The sequence below is a fragment of the Halichoeres trimaculatus genome, unplaced genomic scaffold, assembly GCF_033239565.1.
Source record: "Halichoeres trimaculatus isolate MK-OKI-2021-1 unplaced genomic scaffold, fHalTri1.1 fHalTri1_scaffold_20, whole genome shotgun sequence".
In the NCBI taxonomy this organism is placed as follows: Eukaryota; Metazoa; Chordata; class Actinopteri; order Labriformes; family Labridae; genus Halichoeres; species Halichoeres trimaculatus.
Genome location: NW_027437198.1, coordinates 4,986,237 through 5,003,983, shown reverse-complemented (window position 1 = coordinate 5,003,983; position 17,747 = coordinate 4,986,237). Strand labels below are relative to the sequence as shown.

General features: G+C 46.6%; 1 protein-coding gene across 1 annotated transcript in view; it reads right to left on the bottom strand.

Annotated features, from left to right (window-relative positions):
- Positions 1–105: 105 nt before the first annotated feature.
- The window catches only part of rai1 (retinoic acid induced 1), an 88,677-nt gene continuing 71,035 nt past the window's right edge, over positions 106–17,747 (bottom strand). The window contains exons 2-5 of the mRNA XM_074696591.1: positions 9,049–15,676; positions 8,735–8,828; positions 7,710–7,759; positions 106–1,746 (exon numbers count right to left, since the gene is read on the bottom strand). Of these exons, the coding sequence (XP_074552692.1) occupies positions 1,738–1,746; positions 7,710–7,759; positions 8,735–8,828; positions 9,049–15,606 (6,711 nt within the window). The 5' untranslated portion in view covers positions 15,607–15,676 and the 3' untranslated portion in view covers positions 106–1,737. The remainder of the gene's footprint in view (positions 1,747–7,709; positions 7,760–8,734; positions 8,829–9,048; positions 15,677–17,747) is intronic.

Below are 17,747 nucleotides of genomic sequence, written 5' to 3'. Positions count from 1 at the left end.
CTGAAATCTCAGACACACGTCTTCATACTGATCCAAAAACAGTGTTTCCAGTGTGGGGATGTCAGTGCGAGGTCAGTAAAGACAAAAAGAGCAGGCATTGGTCGTAGCAGCATTGAAAGGTGCTGGTATATTTAACATTGGCGTTACAAAAACATTTCAAACAAAGTGATGCTGTGTCATCGAGTCCAAACAAAGAGACATGAAAATCAATAAAACGGCATGCTCCAACTTAAGACGAGTGACATTCCCAAAAAAGGTCGTTCTTTTTTTCATCAATGGATTCTTTTAATAACATTTTATAAGCAATAACATATTCCATTTTATAGAAAATAAACATCTCTAGGAAATACTATACACAATTATATTAGTACATCACATCTTACATTTAAACAGCATCAAATACTTATATACACCATTAAATAATGAGCTCCTTAAAAGAGAGAGTTTGGTGTGGCCTTTTTGCACTTTCTTTTATGCTCTAATACTTAAATATGTCTCCTTTTGATATGACCAGTTCTGTTACTGACCCCTCCGTGCAGGGCGCCGTTACATCGCATGGAAGAGAGTGAGAGAGAAAGAGAGGCTACATTTGAGATACACAAACAGACAGGTGTGTGATGATATCTGGACGTTCTGCACTGCTGTGAGGGTGAAGTATTCATACCTAATGTTAATGCTGTAACAGTAATAGTTCTGAACTGTACATAGACATGAAGTGACACGACCTGACTCCTTCCTCTGGGAGTCCTGATCCGGGACCCGTCCGATGGCGATGGCGGCGTACTGTACATACTGAATGTGCACACTGTTGAGATGCGGTAACACTCTTGGACAGAGTTCTATTTTTTCTCCTTACTCTTTTTTTGATCTCAGAATAACACAAAGCCCGACATATACCAAGGGTGACGCAATGATGTCATATAGTCATAAAGCACATCAAAATACATCTCAGAAGATAAGAGCGTTATAGTAAAATACTGCGTCCGTTTTTTTCTTCAATATCAGAATATGTAGAACCTGTAAAGCACGTGATCATGTACAGTTTCCTTTTTTAGTTTAGACACAAACGCACACGTTTTGAGAGAGAGTACATCCAGTGGTTGGCTGCTGCTTTTTTGATGCATGACATCTTGAATTGAAGATGACCTTTTTCCCTTGCACACACACACCCGCACACACACATTTGGGTGGACACACTGATGATGTGGCCAGGGAATGATGAGCGCTGTGAAACACACACACACACATACACACACTCCTCTTGGACCACAGACAAGGAGGCCAGAGGGATGCTGCTGTCCAATCAGTGTCCGCCAGGTGTCTGAATATGATAGCAACCCATCCGAAGGCAGAACACACACACACACACATTCGCTGCTCTGCATTTCAAACAGCCCCCGTGTGCGCTGGGCTCTGGGCACACAGTCTATCCTCCCGCTAACTGCTGCCTTCTGCCTTCCAGTGAGAGAAAACACGTTTCCAGGCTGGGTTTAGGCTGGGAGCAGCTTTTTTTCCTCTGTGGAGCTTTTCCTCTGGGGGTCTGTGCTCCCACAGCTCGAGCCTTTTCCCTCCTACAGCCCCACTGGTCAACCGATGTGTCTGTCCATCATCAGTCCACACCATGTTTTCAGGTTTAGGTGGCTGCTTGGACCGTTTGCAGTCCTGTTTGCCTCTCTGGAAGGGTGATGCTTGACCGACTGTGAGAAGATTTTGGTGGTGGTGGTGTACTGGAATATTTTACAGGTCCTGCAGAAGAAGGAGAAGACAGACTATTTTGAGTAAAAGTCACAGACACATATGAAGAAAGACTTGTTGCATTTGTTTAAAAGCTTGTGCATCTTTGCCCTTTCAGCTTCTAGGTATCTTCCTGTTTGGAGTCAGTTTTTCTGTTAAAGCTTTGTCCCTCAGGTGATTTTCCATGCGCAGCACGTCTTACACTTCAAAAAACTGAAATCTTGTCAAGTGATTTTATCTTATTTTCAGTAGAAAATGTCTTTTTAGACTTACCTTGAGCCCCATTCACCTGACCAGTCCAGAAACATGACTCCTTTCAAGTCGTTTAAAGACAAAAATGAGCTCTGAGTTCATTGTAAGTAAGAAGAAATTCCATTGGAAGAAGAGAAAAGTTTCTTGTATTAAGACATAATTCTAGTGTCAAGTAAATTTTCTGGCAACTTTTTTTTTTTTACTTGTTACAAGCAATTCAGACCTCATTTTTGTCTTGAACCCTCTCTGGTACCTCGTTGCCTCTCTAGGCAACGCACCCATTTTTTGGCCTTTTACACTCACACAATACATCCCAGTTGTCATGAAATACTTTGAAAAAGGAGAAAAGATCTAAAGGAACCAATAACAGTGTTTGAATCTGTCATATGACCCTCTGGAGGACATACAGAATCCATTTTTTGCAAGGACCAACCTGGCCAATTCTCTCCTCAAAACTGCCCAATAACTTTTTATAGGGCCTTTCTCAGGCTAGATGAAAATATCTTCACATGAATAGACAAGTACAGCTTATTCTCTAATAGTTTGATTTACTTTATTTGCTAATTAATTTAAGAAAACATGTGAAAATGCAAATGTTGCCCTGAGGTAACACTGTACCATTGAAGTTTCACCACAAAAACAATTTGGTTACTGTTTTTGTGTTTACAAACTGTTCAGATCAAAGTTAAACTGGTCGTTGAATTTTCTTTTGGACCGCTTCAGTTTTCACCTAGATAAATTTGATGCCAGTTTCAGGGTTACACTGTAGCCGTTACACCATTTCACATTTGAAACAATACGGTACTGATGCCCGGTACCTGGCAATTGGTACAGGTACTCAACGGTAACAAGTTTCAGTACTTTTTGTGTTTATGTGGTAAAAAAAAAAAAATATATATATATATATATATATATATATATATATATATATATATATAATCATGAAGAGTGAGGTTGCGTTAGCTCTGCTTGGTAGAGCTAATATAAATAAATATTATATATATATATATATATATATATATATATATATATATATATATATATATATATATATATATATATATATATATATAATTTTTTTTTCAATTTAACATATTTATTCTTCAATAACCTCCAATGCTGTGTTCATGTCCAGCATGGAAAACGACCTACTCTTCCACTCCCTCACAGTCAAAAGGATACATTTAGGTACCTAAACACGGTACCTTTCCTTTTCATTTTCCATGAATAGGTACCTGGGACTTTTGACAGAATGCTGTCAGTACCTATAGAAATACCTGATTCGGTACCCATCCCTGTCCTCCACACATTTTTCCCACAATGAAAATTCTGTCTCCTGAAAGCCACAGAAGTGAAGTCAATAGTTTATGTAAAGTTGGATAAATTATGTTCAGACTCCTTGACCCATTCATTTCAATGGGGTGTTCCACAATGTTACTGTGTTGCCTGCAGGCTACATTCAGACATAAAATCTTAAAAAAAAAAAAAAGTTATTTTCTAAAGGTTTTACACTTTTTATGGCATGTATTGTAAACTGTGGAGGCCATCAAGTATTATCTATGTGTTTTTGAAAAAAGTGTGATGAAATATAGATAAATAATTAATTACTGGCCATTATGTTTCAATGTTGCCTCAAGGCAAAGAACCCCAAAAAATAACCATAATTTTTTTTTTTTCTTTAGATTATGTTTATTTGATCTATTTTAAGACAAAAAAACACAAAAAAACAAACAGTCAAAATATTTTTTCTAACTGGCATCACTATGTGTACCTGGAGGGTTAAATAACTTGAAACAAGACAGATTTTTGGACTGATCAGTTAAATGTGGCTTATATTAAGTATAATAAGGCATTTTTTTGTTAAAAGAAGAAAAAACACTTGTTTAGATTGTAGTTTTTTCCAGTGTAGTCTTTTAACTTGGGTTGTTTTAGCGCGACTGCCTCAGTTTCTGATTGTTTCGACCATCATAAAAGCTGCAGAATGCATGTTTCCTCCTGTTTACTGCAGACCTTCCACTTGGAATGTGTTTTTCTCTGTGAGCGTTTCTGCAGACATCACATCCAGGGGTGGAGAGATGGATGCACCTGGACCATTGGACCAGCTCCACTGTGGAAGACGCAGCAGGAACGCCCACTAATCGCACTTGTGAGCTGGTGATGGTGGAGTTCTTTCTTTCCCTTTCCCCTCCTCTGGAGCCGTGAGCATCTCTAGTTCAATTTCTGTCTTCCCCTCTCAGCTGCCAGTTGCACAGCCTTATTGCCTGGACTCATGCCTGCAGCTTTTCTCTGCGTCTCTTTTGTTACTTTTGTTCTTTTTCTTTCATTCCAATCCCCCCTTAAGTTACCTTCCCGTCTCCTTCTCTTTTTATTTACCTCCCTGGAATAAACCTGATTCTTTTGCACGGTCCATCTCACTTGATTTTATCTCTTTTCTCCAAATGTCTCCCCCTCTGTTGCCCGTCTCATCTTTTCTCCTTCCATCTCTGCCTCTTTGGTTCTGTTGCTCTCTGATGTAACTGCCCCCATTTCTCCTTTTCCCTCCCCAGCCGCAGCTCAAACTGTTTTTCTCCTCCTTTTCTCTCCGCCCTTCTCTCGTGCTCTCCGTGTTTACGTGTTTGAGCCTACAGGTACCCTGTTAATGAACCTGTGTGTGTGTGTGTGTGTGTCTAACTTCATCGATATGTGTGCTCCAGCCCTGAAACCAAGTGAGCGCAGGCAGAAGGAGAATTTTAGAGGCGGACCCATGGGTGGGAGCTTTCGTGTATGTGTGTGTGTGTGTTTTTGTGTGTGTGTGTGTGTGCATCTGGATGTGCTCTTCCCTTTGATTAGGCTGCTCAGCGTAAATTGGCGCGGCACAGACCCACACACAGACCTTCAGATCCCTCAGCTGATGACAGCTCTGCCTCAGCTCGCTAACAACAACCTCTCCCTGTCTCCTCTCCTTCTTCTCTCGGTTTCTCATACTCTATTTCTGCCGCTTAGACGTGGGAGGCGAGGTGAAGAGATGCGGGGAGAGGAGAAGAGAGGAGATGAGAGAGAAAGAGGGAGGAAGGGATGAGGGGAGGATGACTGAAAACGGTGGAAGGAGAGCTCGCAGGAGATGAGAGGTGTGCGGAGTGAGAGACGGAGGGAGCAGGAACAGCAGGAGGGCGCGGGGAGCAAAATAGGAAAAGTAACAGAAGGAGGAGGAGAGATGGAGAGGAGGAGAGAGGAAAAGGGTGGAGAGAGCATGTGGGGAGGAGAGCAGGCAGTGAAGCTGGGTGGGGTGTTTTGATCAGCAGCCAGCTTTTCATCCCTGTCAGTCTGCACAGAGGAGAGCAGGAGAGAAGGAGGGAGGGAAAGAGGGATGCAGAGAAGGGAGGGAGAGAAGGAGGGAGGCTGCTGCAACTGCTGCCTCAATGCACCGCTGCCCCGCTCCCTGCTGAATGTCAGCATCTCTCCCCCTCCTCGCCTCCCTCTGCATTTGACCTTCCTTCTCTTTGCTGCAGTGTGAGCACGCCACCACCAGATGGCGCCTGTCTTACTGGGAAGCTGAAGAACAGGTGGCATGTTGTGATTGCAGAAATCTGCAGCTGGAGTGAGTGACAGGATTACCTCAGAGAAACAGAACGTCAGTGTTTCTGGCTGATACGAGCGTAGCTTTCCAGGTCATTGGGAACATATTGATTCAGTATCAAACATCACAGAGTCCAGGTGAGCCTTCCTGGGTCTCATATTGGCATGGAAGATGACAGCGTACCTGATCTGTTATCTTTCCTACACTGCTTCCTTTTTTGTTGTACAGGTGCTGACAGTCCTGTTTTTTATTCTGCACTGTATCATCTATCGAGCAGGGTGCTGCTGCTTGTGACAGCAATGTGTGAACTCATTTTTCTTTTTTTTTCAAAGGGTGGAGCACGATGAAGGGTGAAGCAGTGCAGGGGGTGATGTTGAAAAAAAAAGGATTGGAAGGGAGTACAGAAAAAAATCTGGATGCACAGAGAGCAGAGAGCGGGATACGGGAATACAAAGCGATGCACAACTGCAGCAAGTGCATACAAACATCCTTTTACCTTGAAATCTTTCCTCTTTTCTTAACTCTGTGCATGACTCAGTTGTGAAGCAAGGTGCAGTGATACTTTGGTGTAGGGGACAAAGGGGTTAGCTGTCACACTTTTTACTCTAGCGTGAAATGCTTGTCACCAAAACACCTCTCATCAATCATTCTACAGTGAATTAAAGCTTGAAGTGATACTCCGGGATGGAATAAGTTGGGTCCTATCACAAGGTTTAGGGCAGAAATTACCCCTACAGCAGTGATTTGTGCAGCAGAAGCCCCTCTCCCTGCTCCTCTGCTGGTTTCCTCTGCACTCAGACGGGGCCATATTTTACTTGTGTACTTGTGTCTTCTCCCTGGCAGACTACCTGCGTTTGTTTATATCTGGCACGCCGCACACAGGCTGATACACTAAGCGGCGAGCACCTCGTAGCCAGCTGTGGCTCTGCAGCGGAGGTAGCGTCGTTTTACGACACGATGAGAACTAGAGCCTTATTTAGCGGTGTTTTTGTGTGAAAGTAACGCGCTGAAAATTCTCTAAATAAAGCGTGAATGCAGACCCATATCAGATTTTTTCGGTGGGAGTCCATTTATTTGTGTTTTTGGTCGAGCACAAGCATGTGGACAGTGCGTGTGATCCATTACGTATAATCACCGCAAGCGCATCCCTCGATAATCATTTTAAACAAAGCGGGGGTGTTAGAGGGGTGTTAGAGGGCTGTGTCGGGCGAAAACGACTTAATATAAGTCCAAAAGTCTCTAAAGTTGTAGCAGTATTGTCTTTGTCTCATTGTGCTGACTCTGATGAGATCGCGCTTCATATAAACAGACGCTTCACGATGACAAAGGCGGGCCGTGCGTGTGTCTGAAATCGCTAAAGTCTGGTTGACGTAGGGGTTGTGACCGCTGGCCGTACTCTCCAGCTGGGGAACAGCGCTGCAGGGGGGCAATCGTGCTTAGGCACGGTACGTTTTGGATGGCCAGTGTGACCTCGCTCTTAGCCTCTGTATTAGCCTTTAGCTCCTGTTTTAGCCTTTAACTTGTGCTCCATTTCTCTCCTGTTTATCTTTCTTCTGCTCTTCTGTCCTTTTTCGTTCTGACAGTTAGGCTCCAGTGTCTACCACCACTACAAAATTAATCACAGAAATAGTTTTCAGCAGAGAAAAACACAGATCTCTCTTCTCTCTACTAAACTTTGTCAGCTGACGTGGTGTTGTCATGGAGACTTCAGCGTGCCTAAATCAGTCCAGTTCTGCTGAACCTGATCAGGAAGCCATGAAGTAGCATTTAGGAGAAACCTTTAATGGTGCTGATAATCTCACTTCAAAGAGTGGATTATGATCAGGCATATATCTTGAAGAGAGACTTTTTCAAGATCACTTAGAAACTCCTCGCAGGCTCTTTAACTAGCTAATAACAGTTGTAAATGTTGCTTTACCTTCACACTTTTTAAGGGTTTGGTATAAATCTATTGTGTAAAAGTTCAGCTGTCTAACTCTAGTAAAGACTATTTAGTCAGGCTCTGATCCCAATTCTATAAACTACCACACCACAATTTGAGATACAGCGCCCTCTGGTGGCAGGATATAATAAGTGTGACAACCAACCTGTGTGATAACTAACCCTGTTCTCCCCTACTTTAAAGCTGAAAAGATTTTTTTTAATCGTGTTAAAAAAAAATTCTTACCTCATGTTTGGGACATTTAATGGAGAAGTCATCCTCATGGAATGTGCAGCCTGTAGAGGAAGCAAAACAAAGGAAAGACTGAGTTAAAATGACATTTACTGAAGAATAAGAATTTGCATGAGGCTAATGAACAGTGACCGCACAACCCCACCTCTAAAAGTCTAGATAAATGACAAAGATGAGGGGTTAGGATGGGAAGATGAGCAAGAAAAGGCAGAAAGGAGGAGAAAGGAAAAAGCCTGAGTGGATGAGGCAGACAGGCAGGCAGTCAGATATGGCTGGTGCACTCAGCAGGATTAAAAAGGCCCCGCTCCGCTCCCTGTGCTGGCTAGGCAGACGTGGCAGGCTTTCTAATCCTCACACTGTACTTCCTTGCCATGAGGTAATGCGGGAGGGGGAGGGAGGGGGGCCATACAACACATGTGCTGACACCCAGACACACACGTATATCGACTCCAAAGAGAAGGCCCACACTCACTGGAGGTGTAAATACATGTAAGATTCTTTACGTGCGCAGAGGGAAGCGTTTATGCAAAGGTTCACACACATGGCTGCATGCAGACGCAGACACACGCACTCAGAGAGCAGAATAAATTGACCAAGCCTCGGGGGTTGTGGTCAATAATGCACACAGACACATCCTCCTCCCTATATCTCTTCCCCCACTCCCTCATGCACACTCTGGGGTCCCACTTTCCTCTCATCATTCCCTTAATTCAAGCTCCCTCCTTCCCAGCCTCTACTTTTACCCTCCCTGAGCTCCCTCAGCCATTTCTCCTCACGCTCAATAACGTTACGTCTTGATGTATTTTCCCTCTCTCATTTCACCCACATCCACGCTCCCTCCCCTTTCTTTCTTCACTCCTTTTTTTCCCCACCTGCCTTAATTTCCTCCTCCCATTGCCCTCTAAACCTACCTTCAATCTCCCCTCTTTCCTCACTTCCCCCCCCTTCCTCCCTCCCTCTGACGCGTCCTCCCTTTTCATCCCTTGTTGCTCTCTTCCTCCCTCGCTGTGGTCTCTTACCTATCTCTTTGGCGCAGACATAGTGGTATTTATGAGAGCAGCCTCTCCAACAGCAGCTGAGGGACGCCCCCACAATCTGGCACTTGTAGCAGTTCTGGGGTTAGTCAGACAGACGGACATACGAACCGGGACCAACAAAGGAAGAACAAATTGAAGGATAGAGGCACATAGGGACAGAGAAGAGGAAAAGAGGGGGAAAAAAGTGAAAGTTATTGCAATTTCTCAGAGAAACAAGACAGATTGTCAGCATAACTGTTGAATCGTAATATCTTATGACTGGTCATGAAAAGTAGTGTAAATAAATACCACCGTACCGATTTGGCTGAGTTGTTGGCAGCCTCTTTCAGTCCGTATAGTCTCCCAGCGACCATAATAACTCCCTTGGTCCAGATGGCACAGTTTTCATGCGCCCAGTGCTCTTTAGCCTCTGCCTCCTCTTGTAACCTTTGGAACATGCTGTCGTTGCCCTCGTGGTCACCTGAAGCCCCCGTGCCGACAGCCTGGAGCTGCTTCATCCTCCTGAACCTCTCACGGAGCGTTATTCTTCGTGGACCGCCTTCCTGACCCATTCTTTCTGTCCTGTCTGCACGTCTGTGGCGCCAATGATGGTGTCTTCCACTGCTGCTACTACTACTGCCCTCTTGTGGTGATGCCTCAGAGTTGCCCTCCTTTTTTGTGCTGCCCTCGCCCTCCTCCTTGGAGGAGTCGCCCGTTTCCTCGCTCTTGCTACTGCTACTGTCGTTTGTCTTCTCTGGGTCTATCCTGAGGGATGCTCTGTGACTTGTTGTCAAGACCTTCCGTGGGACGCTGTCCTCTGTGTAGTACGGTCCACACAGGTCACCTAGGTCCCTGTAATTTGCTGGCTTTCCACACAGGCTACATGAGAGACACCTATCTGTTAGGTTTGTGTTCACCAAGGGTCCTTGCAGCATGGCAGCAGTGTGCGGCACCACCTTGGCGACAGTGAAAGGATTCCTCATTCGGAGTATGCCCTTTTTTCTACGTCTTTGAAATATAACTGCATCCTCAGGTTTGTTGACTACGGCACACCACGAGGAAAAGTCTCTGGAGTTGTTCATCCGTACGTAAGGACAGAAAGACAGTTTGGGGTTTTGATAGACTGGTCTGCGCCTGAATCTTTTAACTGTTATCGTCTCAGTCTTCTTGTCTGAAACCGTCACTACAGGACCAACAACTGATGACCCAGAGGTTTCTTTCCCCTCTCTTTCTCTTGCTTCTTTTTCTTTCTCCTCTCTTGCATCTGATTCACATCCCGCTGCTCTTATTACCGCCTCAATAACCTCAATAGCATCTTTCATCCCAGGTTTTGGTCCGGGCTTTTTATGAACCTTTATTGGCTTTCCGGGAATCAGTTCAGCTGAGCTTCTGCCGCGTTTCCTCTTGGATGGATTTGTGGATGGTTTTCTGCCTCTCCTTGGTTTCTGGATAAGGTCTGTGCTGGTAACCTTGGGGGCTTCTGGGGTCTCGTCTGTGCTGATTGGCGGAGACACCGTGGATTCTGTAGGACCTGCTTTCTCTTCGACCCTCTCTTGTTTTTGTTGCTCCGTCGTTTCGACATGCATCTCCTTTGCTGTCTCTTCTTCTTGAAGAGCTTGGCCTTTTCTTCTCTTTCTCCTCTGCTTCAGGTGCATCTCATGGTTGTTTTTGATAGCCCTTTGCTTGGCTAGCCTCGGTGTTGTGACTATTAGACTATCTGCTTCCAGTGCTACAACTGAGGCATCCGTACTTTCCACCATGGCCCATCTCTTTCTTTTGGTTCTCGAGGAACTATGGGCAGTGGAAGATGAATCTTCTGAGGCCTGTTGTGTCAACTTCTCTGGATCCCTGACCTCTAGCGGGGTCTCTGCTGAGCTCCAAACCTTGTTGCTCTTACCATCCAGTGGTGTCCCTGCCTTTTGGTTTTCCTGTTTCACCTCCTCCTTATTTACAACCTTTTCTTCAGACCCTGTTTGCACCTCCTCTTGTGTCGATTCCTCCTGACTCTGCTCATGTTTTTCTCTTTCTTGTGTCACATCTTCTCTACTCTGTTGTTTCCCTCCTTCTTGTCTAGACTCAGCTCCTTTCCCTTCTCCCTCTGTCGTCTCAGGACTATGCATGAGGATGGAAGCCTCATCCTCCTTTAAGACCTGCTGAGACAAAAGCTTGGATGCTACATCATCAGTGAGATTGCCATCCGTCTGGAGGATTGGCGGGTGTTTCTTCAAGCTAGGGGAAGTGATTTTCTGCACCATGGCCTCATACTTCTGCCCCCTGCCTTTACGTGGAGGGAGTACTTTTGTTTTGGTGGGGCACTGAGGAGGCACGGCAGGTACATCACAGCTGATATCCGCCTCACTGATGCTGGGCAGAGTGTCTTTGGTTGAGGGAGCAACAACAGAGGCCCTCTTGGGTGACCCACGTTTCCTTTTTGGGCCCACAACACTCTTCTCTGACGGGGTTAAGAAAATTTCTTCCAAGAGAGGGGGCTCAGGATGTAAGGGCTTCGGTTTGGGTTTAGGACCCCTCTTTTTCTTGACTGGTGCTATAGAAAGTTCAGGGCTAGGTTTCCGTTTAATCGGAAGCGATGTCTTCTCTTCAGGTTGTTCAGTTGGGAGAGGTGCTGCAAGCTCTGCAGGTGGGTCAGCTGGAAGGTCTGTGTTTTTACCTGTATTAGTAGTGGATTCTGACGTTTCTTCCAAAGGGATGGACTCCTCTATTTTTAGAGAAATACTACTGGCTTTTGTGTCAGTTTTGGGAATAATATTCTCCACTGTATTTTTTTCTTTAGAGGTTTTTTCTTGTGAAGGTTTCCTGGACCTCAGGACCATGTTCTGGCTCTCCTTCTCTGGGGATTTCTCCTCTTGGCTTGCTTGTTTTTCTTCCTGGTTTACTAGTTTTGTATCCTGGTTCACCTGTGACGTCACAGCTTTGGAGCTCTTCCTGTTCCTGCTTTGCTGAGCTGCTTCTTCTTGTTGTAGCTGCTTTGCTTTAGAGACTGAGCCTTTGGGTCGACCCACAGAGGGCCTTGGAGGTAACACATCAGCCGGCTGTGAAACATCTGCAGGCTTGGGTCCAGGTTTTGGTCCTGGTTTGAGAGCTGGTTTAGGGGCTGCTTTGGGCCCTGGTTTTGGTCCAGGTTTTGGTCCAGGCTTTGGCCCAGGTTTTGGTCCGGGTCTTGAACCTGGTTTCGGTCCTGGTTTTCGTCTCAGAGGAGTTTCAATTTTCAGTTGCAGCTCTGGTTCATTTGGCACAGGTTTTGGTCCTGGTTTGGGCCCTGGTTTGGGTCCAGGTTTTAACCCTGGCTTCGGCCCGGGCTTTAAGCCAGGTTTAGGCCCTGGTTTTGGGCCTGGTTTCAGGCCTGGTTTTGGCCCTGGCTTTGGCCCTGGTTTGAGTCCAGGCCTTGGACCGGGCTTTGGACCTGGTTTTCTCTTAACATGAGGCTCAACTTTGGGTGGCAAGTCAAGTGCATTGAATGAGCGAGTGCACATTCTTGATCGGAAACCATCGGTTAGAGTTTTGGGAGTCTGGCTCACGATGGACTCTGGATGAGCTAGATCCATTTGGTCTGAAAACAGAACGGTTTTACTGGGAGGCATGCACGGTTTCTGCGTAGGTGAGGGAGCACCTTCATCTTCCTTCTCTCCTTCCTTCTCCAGGCTGAGCTGTCGCCTTATCCCCACACCTGACTGCATGATTCTTCTTCTTCCCCTGGCATGCTTGCGTCCAAACGCTCTCGGCTGAGCAGATGGCGCAACGGGCTCTGGCTTGGCCAAGGGAGTCACAGCGCTGGCGCAGCTGATGCCTGGCTCCATGTCCTCATCACCTTTTTTGGGGGAGGGTGGAGTGTCTGCCCAGGAGGGAGCTGAGGGCAGTATCGACTTCCCTGGAAGCTGAGGAGAGTCTGGCTCCAGCACCTTAGCATCGCTGTGATCTATATGATCCCTAGCCTGAAGCGTTCCCTTGTCATTAAGAGCCGAGAAGACAGGCATGGCAGACTGAGGCTGGGGAGCGGTGTCACCGATGGCTGACTCCCTCGCAGGAGCTTCTGCTGCTGCTGTTACTGCTGCTGTGTTTGGATGAGCAGGCGCCCCTGCAGACTCATTGTCGATAAGGAGCTCAGTAGTCTGACTCTCTGTCCTGCTGCAGAGATCTCCAGCAGGCTTCTCTGGCCCATCTCTATTATTCATGTGCTCCTCAGTCGATGACTGGCTCACTTTCTCTTCCTCCACCAGTTCCCCCTTTACATCAGCAGGCAGAGAAGGTGAAAGAACACGTAGCTGTTGTGTCTGTATTTCTTCTTTTTCTTCCTTCTCCTCTTTATCCGACTCCTCTTCCCCTCCTCCCTCTTCTTCCTCCTCTTCATCTTTACTTTCTCTCTTGTCCAAGTTGCTCTCATCCAAAGCCTCAACCTGGGGGGTTGGGGAGGCGTTCTCGGAGCTGTCATCTTTCTCTGTTGAGTATTGATCCTGTTCAAGGTCACCCCTGGAAACGAAAGGCAGTGTTTTCACCGAGCTCTCCGAGGCGGTGGGTGACTCAGATTTGAATGCCTCAGATTTCATCTCATTGACAAAGTGCTCCTTGTGGCTGGAGTCAGAGAGAGCTGCAGGCGACTGTTCAACTGAGTCTCTTGCATCGGAGTCATATTTACCCTGGACCTGTTGGAACGCCGTCTCCTTAAAGCAATAGCTTTTGTCCGTCTCTTCTTTGTTGAGGTCGCTAAACTGAGCTGGACATTTTTCTTCATCTGACCATTTCTCCTGAGTCTCTGTAGATTTAGTCATGTCAGTTTCTCTATTGTGGTCAGGGTTGCTATCAGTCGTCGCCTCCTCTTTCTCTGTCGATTTCTCCGTCCATGCTGATTCCTCAAAGTTTTCTTTGACAGGTTCATTGATATTCTGTATATCTGAGGGGGAGTCCCTTTCTTGTTTCATGGGACTTGGGATTGCAATGCTTGCGGGTGACCTTTCATCACCAATGCTCTTTACTGGAGTGCTCATGCCATCTCCTCCCTGCCCCGACTGACATCTAGATGGGTCAGGGGTAAGGTTGTGAAGGCCTGAGTCTCCAGATCTGGTGGACATATCATCTGGGGATGTCATGGAGCATGATGAAGCTGTATCCAAGCTTAGTTGTGCATTATTTGGAGCCTGTGCGGGACTCCTGCCCTGGCCACAGTAGAAGTATCCCCTCTCCAGTTGTTCATCACTGCTGCTGGAGTAGCCTCCCTCGTGGAGCTCCATGGGCATCGGCTGATGCTGTGGGGTGGAGTAAGGGTCCTGCATGGAGCTACCACCAACACTCCCAGCACCACTGTCTGGATATGGAGGACTTTTGTACTCCTCACCTTTTTTGGAGGACGCCCCGCTTCCAACGCTGCTGTTGCTTCCTCCGCTGCTGCGTTTACTTCCCTTTTTGTTTGCCACCAGAGCCTCTGAGAGCAGCAGCTGCTGGACATTATTAGAGATATTCTCTACCTGAGAGGTCAGTGCATTCAGACTCCACAGGCTAGGGTTCGACAACAACTTCTCTGAGAAGCGTTCCTTCATGGTTGGGACCTGCGGTGTGGTGGTGTAGCTATGCGGCGCTGGGTGGGGCACGCTGGGCGAGGGGTGTGAGCGTGGGGGCATCAACATTGTATTGGCACTGGCTTGCTCCTGCATACCAGCTGAAGACGATGATGAGGAGGAGGCTGCCCCAGGGGTCATGGGAGGTTGTCCATACTGGAACGACTCTGGATTGGTCATAAGTGGAGAAGGGGTGGAGCTGTATGAAGGGGAGCGCCCCACTGAGCGTGCAGGGGAATGGCTTGAGGAGGGGCTACAGGTCTGATAATACTGCTCAGGGGATCTGACAGAGAGATCAGAGAGACAGTAGTTTTGTTGGGGTTGGCTGTAGTGTTGGTATTTTGGGTGGGGCTCCTGGGTGTTGGTCATAGTCTGTAAAGGGGGCTGCTGCTCATAAGCTCTCGAGGGAGGCTGCTGATAGCCGTAACTGTTCTGTGTTGATCTGTAACCCCCCTGCTTCAAATTGCTGTGGCTACTCATTTGTCTGCCGTACTGAGAGTTGGTCTGCATGTTGTAACCTTTGTAGCAATGGGGCATGGGGCCGCACTTGTCCATGTACGGTGAAGGAGAGGGTGAGTGCTGGGGGTAGTGCAGGTGACTCTGGGGGTACATGAGAGGGGATGGGGAAGGGTTGGGAGGGTGCGGCTGATGGTGGGGACTGGTATAGGCAGGGTTGGAGGGCTGGTGGCACTGAGTCTGGGAATGGCCCATCATGTTCTGGTCCATGTACTGGGAGGACCCAGGTGCAGGGGTACCACTTCCTTCCAGGCGTCCGACCATTTCCTGGTCATATTGTGCTAGCTGGGCTTGGTCCTCCCATTTCTGCTGGAGGTGGCCCTCACTTATATACTGGGCTGAGTAATTTCCAGGCCCCATGTGGTTACTGTAGGCCCCAGGACCCTGTAGGTGCTGACCTGGGTTAGTTGGGGGAACTTTGCTTGGTCTGTAGGATTTCTTTGCCTGTGAGGATGCTGAACCTCCATTTCCTGGATTTCCACCCCCACCAGCATTTCCTGGGTATCCAGGGTAAGCCTGCTGGCTGTAACAGTCCTTAGGTCCTCCTCCAGCTCCTGGTCCTCCAGCAGGGGGCATGCTTGATGGGTTTGCAAGTGAAAGGGCCTCATAGCCTGACCTGGTATGCCCTGGACCTGGGCCTGGATGTGGACCAGGGCCAGGATGCGGGTGTTGGGGATGGGGATGATGTGGGTGTTGCCGATAGGTCTCCAAGCGGGATAATTCATGGGGCTCCTGCTGGTAGCAGGGTTGGTTGCTGTGGTAACCACCGGTGCGCTCACGGAAGGACTGCATAGCTGTCTTCGTCTGCAGGGAGGGGGAGGTGAGGTGAGACGGGAAAGGGGGGGAGGGAGGGTTAGGGGTTCTGGAGGAACAAGGAGAGCAGGAAGAGAGGGAAAAAAGAAAAATATGATGGTTAGTGTTATTGAGCCTGTGGTGAATATACTCTACAATTTCTCCCTTTATAGATAGTGTCTACTTGTATTTTAACATTCCTCTTGAGAAAAATGAAAAAATCCACTTTGATTATATTTTCTCTCACATCCTGCCACCAACACATGCAAACACTGAGCTTCATCCTGTGTACTTCACAGAATCCTAGTTTCACCTTTGAACACAAACAATGCCTCTTATGCATAACCAGATTTTGAAAGAACAAACATGTTGAAGATTGTTTGGGATACCCTCTTAAAACTTGGGGCACATTTTTGCACAATTGTTTGAAAAGCCTCTTTAATACTGAGGCCTCATTTCATTGTAAGTGAATTGTTGAATTACTGAAGGCCACAGTTCTAAGTTGACATATCGTGTTTGGTCATGACACTGACTCTGACTCAGAGCTGAACTCGCTGGCTATTAAGCTTTCCAGCTTCATTTTCATAATGCATTATTCATAATTGTTTTGGATCAAGCCCTCCCTTTTTTTGGCCATTCTATTATATTATGGTCCATCAGCAAAACAAACAGTATGAAGCAATGTTTTCAGGATTATCTTTGATGTAACTTTTGTTTTCCTTCAGGGGAAAGAAGGAAGTGTTGCAATGTGTTTGTATATGTGAGCTAATAATCCAGTATCGTTGTCATAGGCGCGTTTCCAATGTGGTCTTTCTTCACTTATATCTATTTGTATGTGTCAGAGTGTGTGAGGCACGTGAAAAGTGTGTGTGCATGTTATGCTTTCAAACTGAGACAGAGAGTGTGTGTGTGGGGGGGGGGTGGAGTTTGCCCCTGATTTATAAAAAGAACAGAGTCACCTGGAGACAGAGCTCCAGCTTGTGTGCAACTTTGCATTTGTGTGTATATGTGTGTGTTTGAGTGTGTGTCAGCCAGTTTGAGGACAATATCCCACCATTCAACCCGCCCAAGGGACAGTGCTGCATCCCACCAGCCACACAGTAGCATTATTCATCTCCGATACACACACACTTAATGTGTGTGTCTGTGAGGAACTCGTCTTGCATGCTTGAATGTGTGTGTGTGTGGTAGTGTAACCCTATTTGTGTTTGTGTATGCAGGTCCATAGCTTTTGGCAGGCCCACAAACACACAACAAACACAAACACACACACACCTCCAGAATCCCCTGGAGATCTCCCGTCCTCCATCCTACCTTCCTATTTCCTCTGCCTTCAGCATGCTGGTGCCTCACCTGGGGTAACGTGTGTGTATGTGTGTGGAAATGTGTGTGTGAGTATACTCGTTGACCTGAATAAGATGTTTATGGGTGACAGAGGGTGGGATTTCACCAGACCTCGCTTGCCAAGCAGAGAGGAGAGGATAGAACGAGCGTACCTACACATTCAGATTGTGCTTCTCTGTTCTGACACTACACATTTGTGTGTTGCTGTCACATCAGTTTTCCTTTCTAGCTGTCTGTCACACAACATAAAACACTTTTTGCTTTTGCATTCATGTGTGGTATCTGAAAAAAGAGAGATGAAACAACATAGGATGTGATTGTGCCGTAAAAATCTGAATTTTTGAAGCACCGTTACAGTCTAGCTGTCCATGTTGTGCCCCCATTGATGTTAGCTCCTGAACAGGTGGTTCATGTTTGAACCCAGCATGTGGCACCTCTCTCTCATGTCCCTTCCCACTCACCATGGTGTCTGCTCTATCCACTGTCCTGTCCTTTCTAAATAAAAAGCACAAAAAGCCAAAAAACATGAAAAAGAGAAATCCCAACAAAGCTGGAAATTATCTTTAAAACCGTGGTGGCGGTGGAGCTGTGTGATGTCACTGATGTTAGCTACCTGTTGCTCGGCATCAGGAGGAGCGCAAAGTGATGCAACAAGCGGGAAATTTGCTACAGACTCGACCATTTCTCAGCTACAAAGGCAAAAGCCTCCGAAGATCCAACCCCTGATTTGGGACAAAGCTTTCCTGGTGAATGATACAATAATAGGAAGCAGGAAAAAATGTGTTTTAACCTAAATA